At 33.7% G+C, this 16,411-nt stretch overlaps 1 protein-coding gene across 1 annotated transcript; it reads left to right on the top strand.

Moving 5' to 3' along the window:
• The first annotated feature begins 639 nt into the window (after positions 1 to 639).
• LOC144996991 (serine carboxypeptidase-like 13) lies at positions 640 to 5,419 on the top strand. Its single transcript, XM_078956805.1, has 15 exons — positions 640 to 774; positions 1,063 to 1,191; positions 1,553 to 1,698; positions 2,179 to 2,255; positions 2,338 to 2,460; positions 2,639 to 2,741; positions 2,880 to 2,917; positions 3,043 to 3,144; positions 3,236 to 3,322; positions 3,434 to 3,589; positions 3,988 to 4,059; positions 4,139 to 4,287; positions 4,535 to 4,648; positions 4,746 to 4,800; positions 5,154 to 5,419. The coding sequence occupies exons 2-15, from the start codon at positions 1,064 to 1,066 to the stop codon at positions 5,235 to 5,237; spliced, it is 1,434 nt and encodes a 477-aa protein (XP_078812931.1). The 5' UTR covers positions 640 to 774; position 1,063; the 3' UTR covers positions 5,238 to 5,419.
• The last annotated feature ends 10,992 nt before the right edge of the window (positions 5,420 to 16,411 follow it).

Here is a 16,411-nt window from a genome sequence, read left to right as displayed (position 1 = left end):
TGTGTGTGTGTGTGTTTTTTTTATTTTGACTACAAAGTTGATAGGGTTTAATTACCAAACAACTTTATTATATATAAAATTTTTCAAAAAATTATTATTTTTGTTGTTTTTTCTTTGGAAATTTTGTTTAAAACCTTTCTAAAAAAAAAAAATGAATACTTGGTTTGCGTTTGTAACTGGTAGGAGGTGGAAAGAGAGAGTTTCTCTAAAAAAAATAGTGAAAAATGAAGAAAAAAAAAACATTTTATACAAGAAATCACAAATGAAATGTACAAAATCACAGATTGATTGTTCCATCTACGAACGTACAAATGCTTAAAGCACAGATGTGGTTTAGGCACTTGCGATGGAAATGCAAAATCACAGATGGACTTAGTCCATCTACGCTTTTAAGTGTTAGTTTTGTAATTTTTTTTTTTCACAAAACAATTAATGTATTTGGTTAAATTTACAATTTTCTCTCTCTCTCTCTCTCTCTCTCTCTATATATATATATATATATATATATATATATATATATATATATATATATATATATATATATATATATATATATATATATATATATATATATATATATATATATATTATAAATAAAATAATTAATAATAGGAAGTTTGACGTGGAATCATCATAACTTTAATGGATTAAAGAGGCTTCTAACATACGACTCTTTCGTCAACTCCAGGAAAGTTTACACAACTAAGACGAACAGTACTCGGTCGGAACTCGGAAGTCATCCAATCATTTAGCGCACTTCAATTCAGATATAAGGTATAATTACATCTCCAGATTCTTTAAGCTTCCATCGTTAGATTCTGATATAGTGCCGAATTTGCGTTTCAATCGATATCTTTCTTTTCTTATACTCCCGAGTCCCGATGAACAGTAAACCCGTGATGCAACTCATTATTATTATCATTATTATTTTCCTTTTGCGGCATCAATTGATCGAGTATTACATTAAAAACGTGTGGAAAGTTTTGACTTTCATATGGGGCTCATATTTTGGAAAATCGATCACCGCAATTGCTTCATTTGTGCATGTTAATGGTGATGTAGGATGCAGATTATTACCACTGCGCAAGTGTTTTTACTGCTGGTAGTTTCTTTGGGGGTAACTGAATCACGGTTCCTGGTTAAGACTCTGCCAGGTTTGCTTGGTGACCTTCCTTTTACACTCGAAACTGGGTAAAGCTCTGTTCTTTGTAATGAAGTTGAATTGATTTAATTTACTCATGTTTCATCTTATTTTCCCTTTCTCTCTATTAGAAAACTATACTTTCAATTTTTAAGAATTTATGCTCTAAAAATCTACACCATTTTAACATTGTATCTTGACGACCTTATTATAACTGGATAGATTTTTAAAGTACACTGTCGTTATCGGAAAGTATGGAAGTAAAAATGTTATAATAAAAAACTTCATAAATGTATGTTGGTATTTCTTGCAACTAACCCTTTTATATATTGTTGTTGTTGTTATTATTATTATTATCCATTGTTTAATATGGTAGATATACTAACTCTTAAGACAACAATGTGGTTTAAGTTACATTGGTGTAGGAGAATCCGATGAGGTGCAACTATTTTACTACTTTGTTGAGTCTGAAGGGAACCCGAAAGACGACCCTCTCATGCTTTGGCTCACAGGAGGGCCCGGTTGTTCTGGTCTTTCTGGCCTTTTGTATGAAATAGGTATTTCTTAGATCTAAATTTGTTATATATATACTAAAATAAATTTTAGTTTTGGAATTTGATAGTGTGTGGGTTATTTACATTAATTCCATACAAAGGGTAAAATGGTCATTTACCGTCATTCATATGCTTCATTCCGTGCAAAAAGGAAACTGCCTTGTGTTTTAAGATGACAATGACAAGATTTATCTTTTGGTGGAATAGTCAAACATGATTCCTCTTATGCCTTAAAAGCAATGGAGATAAAAATGGTGTTGTTAATTTTCTCTTATTTCTTGTGTGTGTAATGAGGAGATAAAGAGAGAAGAGAATGAATTCATGCATATAGGAAATATGATAACTACCCTCCTTCATATTCATAGCCATAAGCATACTCTTTCTTAACTTAATCTGCCAATATCATATATTAATGCCATATTATGTGTATTTCCATCATAAATTTAACTAGGAAGATTTTAATTAACATGTTGCTGCTTGTAGGCCCCTTCACTATCAACTATGCGAATTCCACTTTGGAGAAGACAATGCTCGAGATAAACCCTCACAGTTGGACAAAGGTGTAATTTTACTTGATGATTTTCAATTTAAATTTTCCAGTCTTTTTCCTGATGATATAATGAAACGAATGTTACAATTTAGGCAGCCAACATAATATTTCTTGATCAACCTGCTGGAACTGGATTCTCGTATGCAAAAACCCCTGAAGCTTATATAACAAATGATACATCATCAACAATGCATAGTTACCAATTTCTAAGGAAGGTAAGGTGGTCATATATACTCCTGATGAAGTTAAAGGTTTATTTTTCTATTTTTTAAGATATGTTCACATATTCACATGTTCAATTTGTGTCCTTGAAAATGAAGAAATCTATCTGTTTTAGATTCAAATTAAGATCATTAATGCTTGCTATATTGCTATGTCTTTTTAAATTAACAGTGGCTTGTGGATCATCCTACATTTCTCAAAAATCCATTGTATATTGGTGCTGATTCCTACACTGGCCTATTGACACCAATGATTGTTCAGAAAATATATAACGGTATATTCAAAATCCTTTCTATAAATATGGTTTTCAAAAATACAAGTATATGATTCATTACAATCGTATAACCTTCTTGTGTAGTTTGCTAAGTTTCTTTTGTCTAAATAATGTTTTTCTTGTTTCCCTCTTTTATAGGTAATGAAGTTGGAGAATGGCCACAAATCAACATCAAAGTACAAATTGAATTCATGTTTTCATTCTCTTTTTACAATTCTAAAATGAACAGCAGTTGGAGTGCATGAATTGATTTCAAAAAAGCTTTACCTAAAGTTTTTGATATATATGTTTTCAAACTTAGGGGTACGTGCTTGGTAATCCTCTAACAGACACAAGTGGTGAGTATAATTCAAGAATACCATTTGCTCATCGTATGGCACTTTTATCAGATTCAATCTACAAGGTATATAACTACACTTGAGTTGTCCACTAATACACAAATCATAATTGCAATATGCCCAGGAATTAATTAATTAAGTTGCATATTTTTGTAGTTAACTGAAGTTAATTGTCAAGGTGAGCACTTGAATGTAGATCCAAACAACACTCTCTGCATACATTATCTTCAAGTGGTAGATAAGGTGCCTGAGTTAGACTTCAACTTGGATTACATACTACTAGTTAGCTAATAATTTCTCTTCACAATCTGTATATTTTCTGTTTAGTTAATGCTTTGTTATTTCGATCTGCAGTGCCTTGAAAGAATTCGACTGGCCCACGTTTTAGAGCCTTTTTGTGAATCTTCAAATGCCATAAAATCTCATCTCTTCAGGAGGGACTTAAGATCTCTTGACAAAACTTCTGTGGATATTATGTCGTTGCCTCAAATTCAGAAACAATGGTGTCGTGTATTACTCTCTCTGAAAACTTTTAGTTTTGTCCCTAATAAATTAAAGGTCATTGAGTTTTGTGACTTCATATCAGTCATCTGAAACTTAGTTTTAAAATAACCCAATTGTTTTGGTGACATGAAATTTAGAACATCTTACATTGTTATCACTACAGAAAGTAAATTTTTGCTGTAGGAATAAGGCATTTACACTAACAAGTATAATACATGTGACTGATCAAAACAACGATTTAGCAAATTAAATGGCCTTTTTAGATATAGGTGAAATATGTTTCGTTAGAATGAGTGAAATATATGCAGTTTTTTCAGGTATTATGTCTTTATATACGTGATACTTACAAGTGTCAGTCATTCATTCTTTTTATGAATTTTGTTTTCCGTTTACATTTGTGACAGGATGACAACTATGTGTACTCCTCTATATGGGCCAATAGCAGAGACGTTCGAGAGGCTCTTAACATTCGTGAGGTTTGTAGTTCACAACGTGTTTTTATTAACTTATATTAATCTTGATTATGTATGATACTAATGATCTCATGATCACCAGGAGTTAAACGAAATCGAGTGGGTGCGATGCAATGAAACCTTGCATTTTCATTTTGATAAGGAACCCGTATCTTACTTTCATAATATCCCGAGTGTGGTTTCCTATCATCGAAACCTTACTGATAAAAATTGTCGAGCTCTTGTATACAGGTATTACTCTTGATCTATCTCTCTTCCTCCCATTATCTTATACCTATTCCCGTTTTCCTAAAATTAGAGTCCACTTGATCCCAAAGGGATTATAACAATTGATTCTTGGGTTATATATACTTGAAAAAAGGTGAAGGGTTTGAGTCAAAACAACCATAGTGTGGGAATTTCAATTCTAATGTGGATTTAGCTTTCTTGTGGGCATGTCATATTTAATGAATTTAAAGAAAATCTTTACATTTTCCAGTGGAGATCATGACATGGTTGTTCCGTATATGGCTACAATGAACTGGATTGAATCGCTAAATCTGTTAGCTGTGAATGACTGGAGACCTTGGTTTGTGGATGAACAAGTAGCTGGGTTAGTTGTATTTTCATTGACTTGCTATCATCAAGAAATGCTAAAAATAGAAGTATTTAGTTTTCTAAAACTGTGTTGCTATCTTATTTTGTTGCAGATACACCGTGAAATACTCGAACCATAAATACAGCTTAACCTATGCTACTGTAAAGGTGAGATATATTCCTCAACTCCTCTCACTTGCTGATCCTCTTGTCTCATGAAAATGACAAGATTTTACTTACTAAAAAAACACCAGAAAATGTTTTCACATCCAATAAGCATAATGTGATGCAAATCAGTGTACATATATAGTGGCCTTCTACGTGGTTGGCATAAAAACTGAGTGCCCACGAAGAGCACAATGTACAATGGACTTGAAACTCCCATGGGGCTGGTGTTATGCAAGTATACTAACTCGGAGCCAATACAACAAATTTGTGAACCTAAATTTTGCAATTTCATGAGGCAAAAAACAACATAACTTGTTATGATCATGATGGTTGACTTTTTTGTGTTGTTAAAGGGAGGAGGTCACACAGCTCCAGAGTACAAACCTAAAGAATGCTTAAGCATGCTTATGAGGTGGCTTGCTAAGGATGCTCTCTAAATAACAGTCATATAGTTATTGTTTATTTCCTCTATTGTATGCAAAGCTACTCATATCCATGTACCTTTTATAAGTAAATTTTGTCACACCCCGAAACCAGAACGGCGGAATTGTTCCGGGGCGGAGGACGTCATGTTTAGCATCACAACCATTGTATAATAGCAACCATAGTAACACAACCATTACAATGAATATATATATATATATATATATATATATATATATATATATATATATATATATATATATATATATATATATATATATGACAACTGTTTACATCAGTTTGGAACTTGTTTTAAATACACCAAAAGTATGTTGAATATAAGAACATGACTCTTATTGTTTCGGCTCAACTAAGTCCAAAAAGTACCTGTCTGATTTCATGAGAATACAAGCAGTTTGAAAGAATATGAGTTCATAAGCATTTAGTTTTTGGTGGAAAATGTTTCATTGATCCTTTTGTAACGTGTCCTCAAAAAAATCCTATATTTTCTTATGAAAAGTGTGTTGGAAACCCTTTCCTTCCATTCCTTCTAGATTTATACAAGATATGTACAATCCAAGGTGTCATGGAATGAATGTGAATATCCGTTGTTACTTGTTAAACGATCCGTTTATGAAAGGTCGAGTTATCTCGGGAAAATCGTATATTTTCCCTAAAAGTAGGTTGTTGGTTATCCGTTCTAAAATGAAGTATACAAGTATCTTTAAACGTAATTTCCTTGAGAACCCTGGTTACTCCCAATGAGGTATATTAGCCTTATTACGTAAATAAAACCAATAAATACGTGGTGAACTAAATCTTGAAGGTATTGTTAATACCCTTTAGTATTCAAATCGGTTATTACTTTGAGGTTAGTTTACTTGATTCATTATTACAAAAGTAAATCTCTACGATCTAGGTTGTGAGTTTCATGACCATAACTAACTGGATATGGCCCGCAATTGTTGGTATCCTTTATGACTTTGTCATCCGTAGATCTGTCGGTCCGACTGTAGCTAGCAGTAAGGTGCGGGATTTTCAGTCCCATATAGATCTATACACAACAGTCATACTCTCCCTACAAGAGATTCTGATCACAAGTGCTAGTCCTACACTCTGATTCTGTAGGAGTGTTACCAAGGACTTGTCTCCAACTTAGACTAACAAATTTAAAAGTAACAATACTGAAATTCCTGTTTATGATTTGCATGAATCCTTTATAAAATAACACATTTTACTACTTGATTCACATGTTCATTACCCTAGTTTCGAAAAACTGTTTCTACGAGTTGATTTCTTAATCGTTTGGTAAAAATTGTTTTCCATGTTAAATGCATTCGGAAAATATAATTATATTAAACAAAATAATATACTTTGAGCACAAGTTTCCTTGTACTTTTGCTTGTATTCCCCCCTGAAAACATGAAAAACTCAGAAAAGCATAGGGGTGTGAACTCACCTCGGGTAAGTGGTTTGATTGAATGATCGATACAGAAAGTTGGGTGTTCAAGTGATTTGAACCTAATTAACACGTAATGACACATAAAAGAGTCAAATGAAGGTATTTCACCACTAGATGTGATGGAAAACCACTCTACAGACTTGGAACTACTTGCACTAAGTGACAGGACCTTTTAGGGTTGCATGAGGGGAGTGTATGGCCACCTTGAGTGTGTGTACGACCATGGGTGTTCGGCCCAAGGGGTGTGCGGCCGTACACTCATGAAAGATGGTGCTTTTGAAGTGTTCTCAAGGTCCATGAAAGATGTAGTGTTCTAGGTGTATACTCAATTGCAGTGCAAGTTAAGGGTCCTAGAAGTGGGTTTGTGCTCCTAGGGTGTGTGTGTGGTCGCACATGGGAGTGTGCTGCCGCACACAAGGAGTGTGTTGCTTCATAAGGGTGTGTGCGACCGTACACAGGTGTGTGCGGTCGTACACCCCATATAAGGATGTCTAAAATGTCGAATCCAAGGTGCAATAAGGCTAGGGTCATGTCTATCTCGGGTATGGAAGTCAAACTCTCACTTTGGAGGGTGTTTTGAGAGTGTGCGGCCACCTTAAAGGGGGTGTGCGGCCACACTCACTTCCAAACATGAAGAACATGACGAATATTGCACACTTAAGGCTTAGATAGAGTGGTCTTTCATGGATATCAAGTTAGAGGATGAATTACTCACGTTCTTGAAGCTTTGGAGGGTTTGTGGTTGAAGAAGCTTGAGAGAAATGGTGTTGTGTGCTGCCAAGATGTTAAAGAAATGAAAGGAAAGGGGTCTACCCTTTATATAGGGGTGAGTGTGCTCCCTAGAAGTGAATGTGCGGCCAAGAGGTGAGTGTGCGGCCGCACACCCATGTGTACGGCCGTACACTCCCCCTAAGGGTGTGTATGGCCCGGGTTTGTCCCCCTATGGCTTGCTGACTCATTCCTAAACTCAACCTTGGTCTTACTCAAGCTTAGAACTCTCAAATGATCCCTTAAACAACACGAGAAGTCAACAGAACAAGTTTAACATTGATTGAATTGGCTAAGTGTACAAGATAAAAGTTTTGGGTTGTCACAAATTTCAACATATTTTCTTAGTTAGGTTTACCTTAATTTTGTTCTGTATATAGTTTCTTTTTCCTTTCTTTGTATATACACTTTTTATTAATGATGTAACCCTAGAAGTCTTTGGCTCACAATCTTTAAATGTAATGTATATGTTAAATTGGCTTATCATACGATTATTCTTATTAAATGGTTGACACGACACTTTCAAAAATTGTAGTTTGTATATAGTCCTACTATGATAACACTCCCCACATTGGTTAAGAATGTGAGTTGCGTTTTCTTTAAAATAAATATTAAGTAGTTTTAACTTGATTTCAAGAATATTAGGTAACTAGTTGTGTTTTGAGCACATTACAAATGATATCACGAGTAGTGTTGGAACTTTGTAGTTGTTTTAGTCATTAGAAGTTACCACTTGCAAGGAGATATTTTAGTTATTTTATACCATTTCTGTTAGTTTAGAGATTAAATATAATATATGATTATTTTTTTAAGGAAAATCTTCATTAAAGTCTCTATATTCTAACGTTAATGGTTATGCCACAATTCTTTTTTTTTTTTAAACAAAACAACATAGAAAAATTGCAATGGTATTCAATTTTGGGAAATCATCTAGTTACACCATTCTTTCCGGTTGTATTGCTATATTACTGAGGTGGAGTCCATGTGGATAAGTAATACGTTGCGTTGGCATTTGAGGAGCTTAAATAGAAAAGAATAACAACTTGTATCATATTTCCATACCCATAATCGTTAGGGCATAATGACATCGCCTTTTTCAAGCACCCTAAGTGTAGGCAACAATCTCGATGAATTAGCTTCACAAGGTGTTAGGGTTAGGTGAGATTAATATGGTATTTAGACTTCTTGAACTCCGAAGAAACCAATGCACATATTCACATGTTGCCCTAATTTCATGGTAAAACTATTGAATTTTCTCATTTTTCATTAGTAGCTTATGTTTTAGGTTATAAATGTTAAAATTTTCAATCATGTTGGATGAAGAGAACGAGTGAAAGTTTTTTTCTTGGCTTGACCTACGATTGACCAACAAGTGGTATAGATATTTGATGTTGTAAATGTATAATATTGCAAATATTGTTGTAACTGTGAGGTTGTGAATACCCATAAACCTATGAATGCTCATTCACCTTTGAATGCCCTGCACCTATCAATGCTTCTATAAATGTCAATGATCATGCACCATTCAGTTTTAGTTTTACTACACCTGTACATGTTCCTACAAATTAAGTTAGAGTATGTAAGTGAATTATGGTTTGTTTTGTGTATGTCATTCAATGGTTTGCTTGGTCTTAGTTATTGTAATGTTTAATGTTAGTTTGGTATGTGGTTGTAGAGATATGAAGAATGTAATATTTTGGTTGCGTGAGTAATCTTTTGGCTTGATTAGACAAAAAAGTAGTAGTAAGAATGTAATATTTTGGGTTATTACCAAAAATAACAAAGTGCAACTATATTAACAAATTTGACCAAATTTGTGCAAGTTTGTTGACCAAAATATGACAAAATATAACCCCAAAACCTACAAAATGCAATTAGATTAACAAATTTGACCATACTAACCATGCTATAACCAACCATGTTAAGGTCATTCACAAAGTGTTTACAAAAAGGGCATTCACAAATTGTTTACAAAAGGCAAGCCAACCAAAATATTAAGGGCATTCAGAATGTTCCTTAAAAATGGCATCCTAATCTGTAACATCCAAAAAATATAGATAAAAATTTTGTTTTTAAATTCATCTCATTCATAAGAAATTGATGCCCAAATATTAAAAAAGTTACATTGTATCATAACATCATCGTACAAATCTCATAATCACTAAGTGCAGAAAAACATGGAGTGATGTAGTGCTATCAAGTCAGGCCCTTCCCCTTCGAGCTAGAGGTACTAAAACAGAAACTGAAAAGTGTAAGCATAAAGCTTAGTGAGTTCCCCAAACATAACACATACAAATCAAACATACTATACAACATGCTGAACAAACATATTGCCAAGCATATCTGGGTGTTGGCATGCCCCATCGGTCTATTTCAATCGGATACTACCAAGCATATATGGGTGCTAGCCTACCCCTTCAGTCTATCTTAACCGGATACTGCCAAGCATATTTAGTTGTTGGCCTGCCCCTTCGATCTATTTTAATCGGATACCGAGTCTATTTTACCCTTAGTACTACCACACAATATAATAACAGTAGTCACCAAGTCATCATACAAATACATACATGACTAACAATTATCACAAAGATAATCATCATGATATAACATAACTAGTGGATCGGCCTTAGTGCCTTCGACCCACGACTACTGCGAAGGAAGACTCACCTTAAATTGTGGCTGTCAAATTATACTTAATGGATTACTCGCGGACTCCTCTCCCTATCGTACAAGAATAAAATCCTAATTGGCAACTAGATCACATTCTAACCTGAGGGTCCAAAACCCTAATCCACTACTTAAGGCAAAAAGGTTCCTTTACCTTTGCCTTATAGGGCCTCCTCCCTCTAAGGCCCAAATCCAAAACAACCCAAAAATATTCAAGCCCAACCAAGAAGGCTTCCAAGGACCAATATGGCCTAAAGACATCTAATTATGGTCCTAGGCCAAAAATGCCTTGCTACAACAGGTGGGCGTGAGGCCCAAACTAAATAAAATCAAAGCCCAACAAAATCGAGAACCCAAAATCCTTTTCGCCCACTACATGTATACGCGCGACGTACTCAGCATGTACGCCCAACGTACGCTGGTGTGGAGCCGAAATCAGGGTGTTGACCCAATACGCGCATCATACATGGGAGTATGCCCAACGTACTGGTCTGCCAACCCAAAACCAGCTCCATGACTTATTTCATTAAGACATAACCCTCAAGACTTAGATCCAAGCGCCTAGAAACGTCGTAACCCATAAAGTTGCAAACTTTATGCTTTGCATGCATGGGTAGGGTTCAAAACATGAATCAAGTCCATAAGCACACGTGTTTGGTCCCTAACACTAGGATGGTTGAGGCTTAATAATCAAGATCCAATTTTTATGACTCATAACACCTCCAAGAGCTCAAAAGGAAAACTCATATAGATTGAAGTTCCTTAACTCCAAGAATGCAAATTATGGGACCAAAATATGACATTTTCCACCCTAAAACTAGATCTAAGCACACAATGATCAAGGTTCAAACTTTATACCTTTAAAGAGCTAGAAATGGTGCCAAACTTCTAGATCTACAAGCTCCTTGCTTGACCTTGCTTCTTCCCAAACTTCCTTCTTCTTCAAAACCAACAAAGATCACTAAAATCACCAAGGTAAGCTCAAAAATGCATGCAAGAGGGTTAGGGTTCGAGTTTGACACTTAAAGGACAAGGGATGCTGAGACGGTGAAGATTACGAGGGACTTTAGGTCTGTAAATAATGTGCAAACCCTAAAATTTAGGCCCCCTTGCCATGAGTACACCCAACGTAACCCCACGTATGCCCAACGTACGTGGGTGATGCCCGCGAACAAGGTTCAGCTAGTACGCTAAGCGCCTAAGCGTACTAATAGAGTACGCCCCGCGTACTAGCCAAAGGACCATTTTTGCAAAGATTTAGTTTAACGTAGGGTTGAAAAGGAAACTTACAATGGTCCGAATGTTACATAATCACAATTGACCAGTTATTACCCTTAATACCTAAAACACGTTACTTGTAAGTAGTATGATTTTTTTTATCCGAGTCCAATTGTCTTGGACCAAGGGTAGCGGAACTTTTATGTCATGTTTACGTTTAATTTAATTGTGTCCATGGACTTATGCAAAATTTCAATTGCAATATTATGTCTCACTAAGATGTTTTGTTCACGAAAAAAATTCACATTTATCATAGGAAATATACATTCATCCATATCTATTACAAGCTCACATTCTAATGACGGGATCTAAGACGGGTAAACTCTTTGAAACTCTCCTCTCAGTCATCTACGACTGATTAGTAGGCTTTTAGGGAATCTGCTAAACCCGATTCAATTTTGACTAGGTAAGGCTCACAAATAGCAATATCATAATGATTTAGAAGAAGCAAGTGACATACTTGTTCACTGATGCTATGACCAGGAGGATTGGTGGTTTCCATGTAACAATAGTTTTTCTCTAGAGGGTTGTAAGCATCTTTTTTATCATCATTCAAGCTAGAGGACTAGTATCTCAACACACTTTACACATGTCCTCTTTCTATCAAACAAAGAAATCTATCATCATTGCCCTTCTTTTCAAACTAGAGGACAAATACCTATCGATATTTTGAGATATAATAACAACACAAGCTTTCTCATTCTTAGCTAACTCTTTTTCCCTTTTTATATAGTATGTTGAGTCGTTGATCTTCGTTTTGTCCTATCTGTTGGATTAAAAGTCAAGAGCAAAATGATTTTCGAGGCCACAGTTGCTGACACAAGATTTCAGGTTTGACAATAGGTTGAGTCGGATGGTTTTGAGGAACCGAAGGTGTGTTGGTTAGAACGTTAGGTTGGTATTGAGGAGGATTTGATGATAATTAGAAGGTTTCGGCTAGGTTTGATATTTTTTCTGGTGAGGAGTTTGGTACATCATCTGTTGATTGTTGTTTTGGTATCCATTTTGAAATGGCTTCAAATTTCAATTGTTCAAATTTGGATGAGGTTGTAGGTTCTATTTCATGGAAAGTAAGGAAAAATGATTCTAGAAAGCTTGTTCCTTAGTGTCAACTTCAGGATCAAATCCAAAGATTCCTCTGGAGTCGAAACATTGTACTCCTAAATAAATGGCTCTATCAAACATTTCTAGGTGGCATTTAGCTTGTTGTACTAATAATAACGAGAGGTCCACCAGAGATCTCTCTCAGAGTTTGTGACACACTGGATTCATGTCCATTAAGTTCATGAAAAAGATGAAAAGGGTCAGGTTTTTCAAAGAACCATTTTTTCGTAAACAATATTTCACATTACTTTATCTTTTTTAAGGATGTTAATGAGCTTGAGGTTGTGTTCAATAAGATTTATTGAGACACCATGGATTGTAAGATTGTTAATAGAAGACGGAATCTATTTGAAGCAGATAAAACAGATTCACTAGGAAGAGGTTTGAAGGTATCATAGTAATTGATAATACATGTTAATCTTTTGTCTTTGACATTTTTAGAACTTTCCAATAAATCTTGAAAAGCATTCTGTATATCTTTTACACTTTTACACAACTTGATGTGCTAAAAAAATGATGAGGTATGCCAAAAATTATTTATGATAATGCAGTGTTATCGACCTGCATCTTATCAATATCAAGAGCGGTATTAAGAGCTTTTCTAACAACACCTTGATTTGGAATATGAGCAACATCATATTAAGTTGTAGTTCGAACAAGAGCATGAGGTCCTTTGGTAACATATCTCCATATCTCCTCACCTTTTTCTTTAGAGTTCACAAAATGTTCCTTTCATATTTTCCAGTGATCATATTCCTCAACCACCAACAACAGGGGCTCGAGTAGTGTAACGTCCCAAACACCATAGTATTTTTTTTCCTAGTTTTAAAAGGGAATAAAACATTTTTAATAAAACATAGACAACCAAAACATTGTCTCACAACCATATCATAAAACCACAGTAGCAAAACATAGTATCTCTCAAAAACATATCAACAACTAGATAAGGTGTGTAGTTATGCCTTCGCCTTTCCCTAATCCTCAGAAGTACCTGAAACATTTAAATCCATAACTGTCAGTCAAATCTTAGTGAGTTCCACCAAAATACCCCACACAACAAATAAACATACAATGCATGCACACCAGACCTAGAGAACAGGGATAGATCGCCTCTTGAGAGCCTATGGATAGACCAATATCCTGAGCCTACAATATCAATTGGACCGTTCTCCTTGGGCCTACAGTAACAACTGGACCGCCCGAGTCTTGGCCTACAACACAGAGCAGGATTGCTTCAACCTAACTATAATATGTCGACATATGCAACCAAACAATAACTAGAAAATATTGGTAATCAGAACATATCTACAAGTCTAATAGATCACTACAACATATCAACATCCTACACACAAAGGATACATATCGCAGTACAAAGTATAGTGAGAAAAATCACCTCACAAGAGAGTAGACAAAAACAATGGCTCACACAGAAGTATATATTGGAACTATTAACCACCTATACATCAATTAGAGGCAAATCCTCAATCTAAAATCTATAAACCTCAAGTTGACCAAGTTAGCACATTTTGTATATTTATTATTAATATGATTACTGATAAATAATATCAGTTCTTATATTTAATTAGGGAATAATCATTGTTTTGCGAAAGTAACAATTAAAAGAGAGTATAACTAGTTATTATATCATATAGTATGATTTAATAAGTCATGTACAGAGTTTTGGACACTTTGGTTAACCATGATTAAGGTAATGAGTTAACATACCATGGTTAATAAACTAGCTAGACATTTTTTGTCTCTTCCTTATGGCATGACCAAATTTTTTATTATGGCATGGAGATTGCTTGTCAACCACCATACCTTGTCTCCCATGCTTCTAAAAGGCTAGAGTTGATTTATATTATTTTAATGTAAATGCATTTCTTGCATGGGAGTATACAAGGATGGATTTTGCACGAAGTCATAGCTTCTTCTTCTCTATCCTCCTCTCTCTTTCTTTTGAAGTCAGTTTGGTGATTTAAAGCTTCCTTGAGTTGTTTCATTTAGTGCTTATTTGATTTAAGTGCTTAAAGGCTTAAGACACTCATGAATAAATGAAAGAACATGCATTCCAAGTGTCTTATCTTGACGGTGGATACTTGTAGAAAAAATCATCTTTGATTTTTCCATCTTTATCAACACCCCAAAACCAAGTGGGTTCAAAGGCTCCAAAGTTTGTCATTCTAAAAAAATCTATGGTTGTTTTTAATATCATTCTAATCTCTATAAATGCATCCTAGATGATTTGGTTTTATTATAAACTAAAAAATAAAGGTGTTATTTTTTAAGACTTCCATTGCAGTTTTTATGAAATACACTATTTTGTATGAAAACTCATCAGTGGTATCAGAGCCATCTCTTATATGTTACATGATTTTTTTTTATGTTTGATAATCATTGGTTTTTGGAAAACAAGCATGGATTTCTTTTGGTTAAGAAAAATCCATATTTGTCTTCTTTGTCAACTTATTGGTTAAAATTGTTTATTTTTATATATAACCAATTTTCATTCATTTTGGTTATATAAAAGTTTTATTAGAAAAAAATGAAGAGTTGTTTGTTATAATATTTGATATGTTGTTGTATATAAACAAACCATCTAGACCTTTGTGTTCTGTTTGGTTGATATTTATTTATTCATAAGATGTAATAGTTATATAGATATTTTTCATTTGTTGATTTGTTGTAGTAAATTAGTTAGACTAGTTGTAATTCTTTTTAAATGTAACAATAAGAAATGACCACCTTGAAGATCACTTAACCACTTGAAACCATAATCCCAACCATGAGTTACTACTCTAGGTTTTGGGCTTAATTATAGTCTTAATGGTTTAAGTTCTACAACCTTTACAACATGAAGATTTAAAGTTCTTTTGCAAAAAAGAGTTTTTTTGGCAAATGGGATCTGGAAGACCTTTTAAAGTGTCCCTTAAGTCCTTTAGAAAATACTTAATAATTCTTCTGATGGCTCACAAAAATTATTTTTAGACATGGTTTGGTTTATACACATTTTAATGCAGTCATGTGATGTTTATTTTATGTTAGTATATGTTATGTTTTATGTATAAAAATGGTTTTTACAAGTTAAATAACATTTTATCATAAAATAATATCACTTGGAGTTTGAGTGAAAAATATTTAAGAGATAAAATAAGATATTTATAAATGAATATTTATAAAAACCTTTTACCGGTTAGCGGTTAAAAATCATTTTTTTTGAAAATAGTTTTATTGTAAAACTTATAAATACTTAAATTTAAAATATTTAAAATGCTTTAAAAAGTATTTAAACATTATATAAACTCCATGTATTTAAAATAAATAAGGGGGTTTAAAAAAAAAGAAAAAAAAAACTAAAATAGGTTTATAGCGTTATAACGACAAATAATAAAACTAGTGATTATTTTTTGCGTTGAAACTTAATATATGATAGTTTTGTTTTAAAGATCACGCAACATGTTGATATTATGTTTTATGCATGTCAAATGAGATTTAAAACATAAGTATCATCACCAAGTTTTGGTTTGTCAAAATATGACTTTATCGTAAGATGTATAAATTTGAGTTTATAAAATATAATGAGTTTATTCTACAAATTTATAAACTCATAAGATTTTGATTGTTAAAAATAGATTTAAAATAAATATTTTAGAACTAATACAAAAACTCTAAGTCTTAAGTATAAAATGAAATTTTACTAAGACGATGACCGGTTCTTAACCGCTCCACGACTAAGCTTTAAAATATCTGATTTTAGTGTATAACTGATCGCGGCTAATGGCAAATAAAATGAAGTTTTAGTTGGTACCTAAAGAACCTTATAACAAGTGATATAAATTTTACAAAAGGGAACATGAATTGTTGGATGCATGCAATATTCATGAAACCATGTTTTTATAACTATAATTG

This window comes from Lactuca saligna, chromosome 5, assembly GCF_052625555.1.
Source record: "Lactuca saligna cultivar CGN05327 chromosome 5, ASM5262555v1, whole genome shotgun sequence".
Taxonomy (NCBI): Eukaryota; Viridiplantae; Streptophyta; class Magnoliopsida; order Asterales; family Asteraceae; genus Lactuca; species Lactuca saligna.
This window is presented reverse-complemented; position numbering and strand designations above follow the sequence as displayed.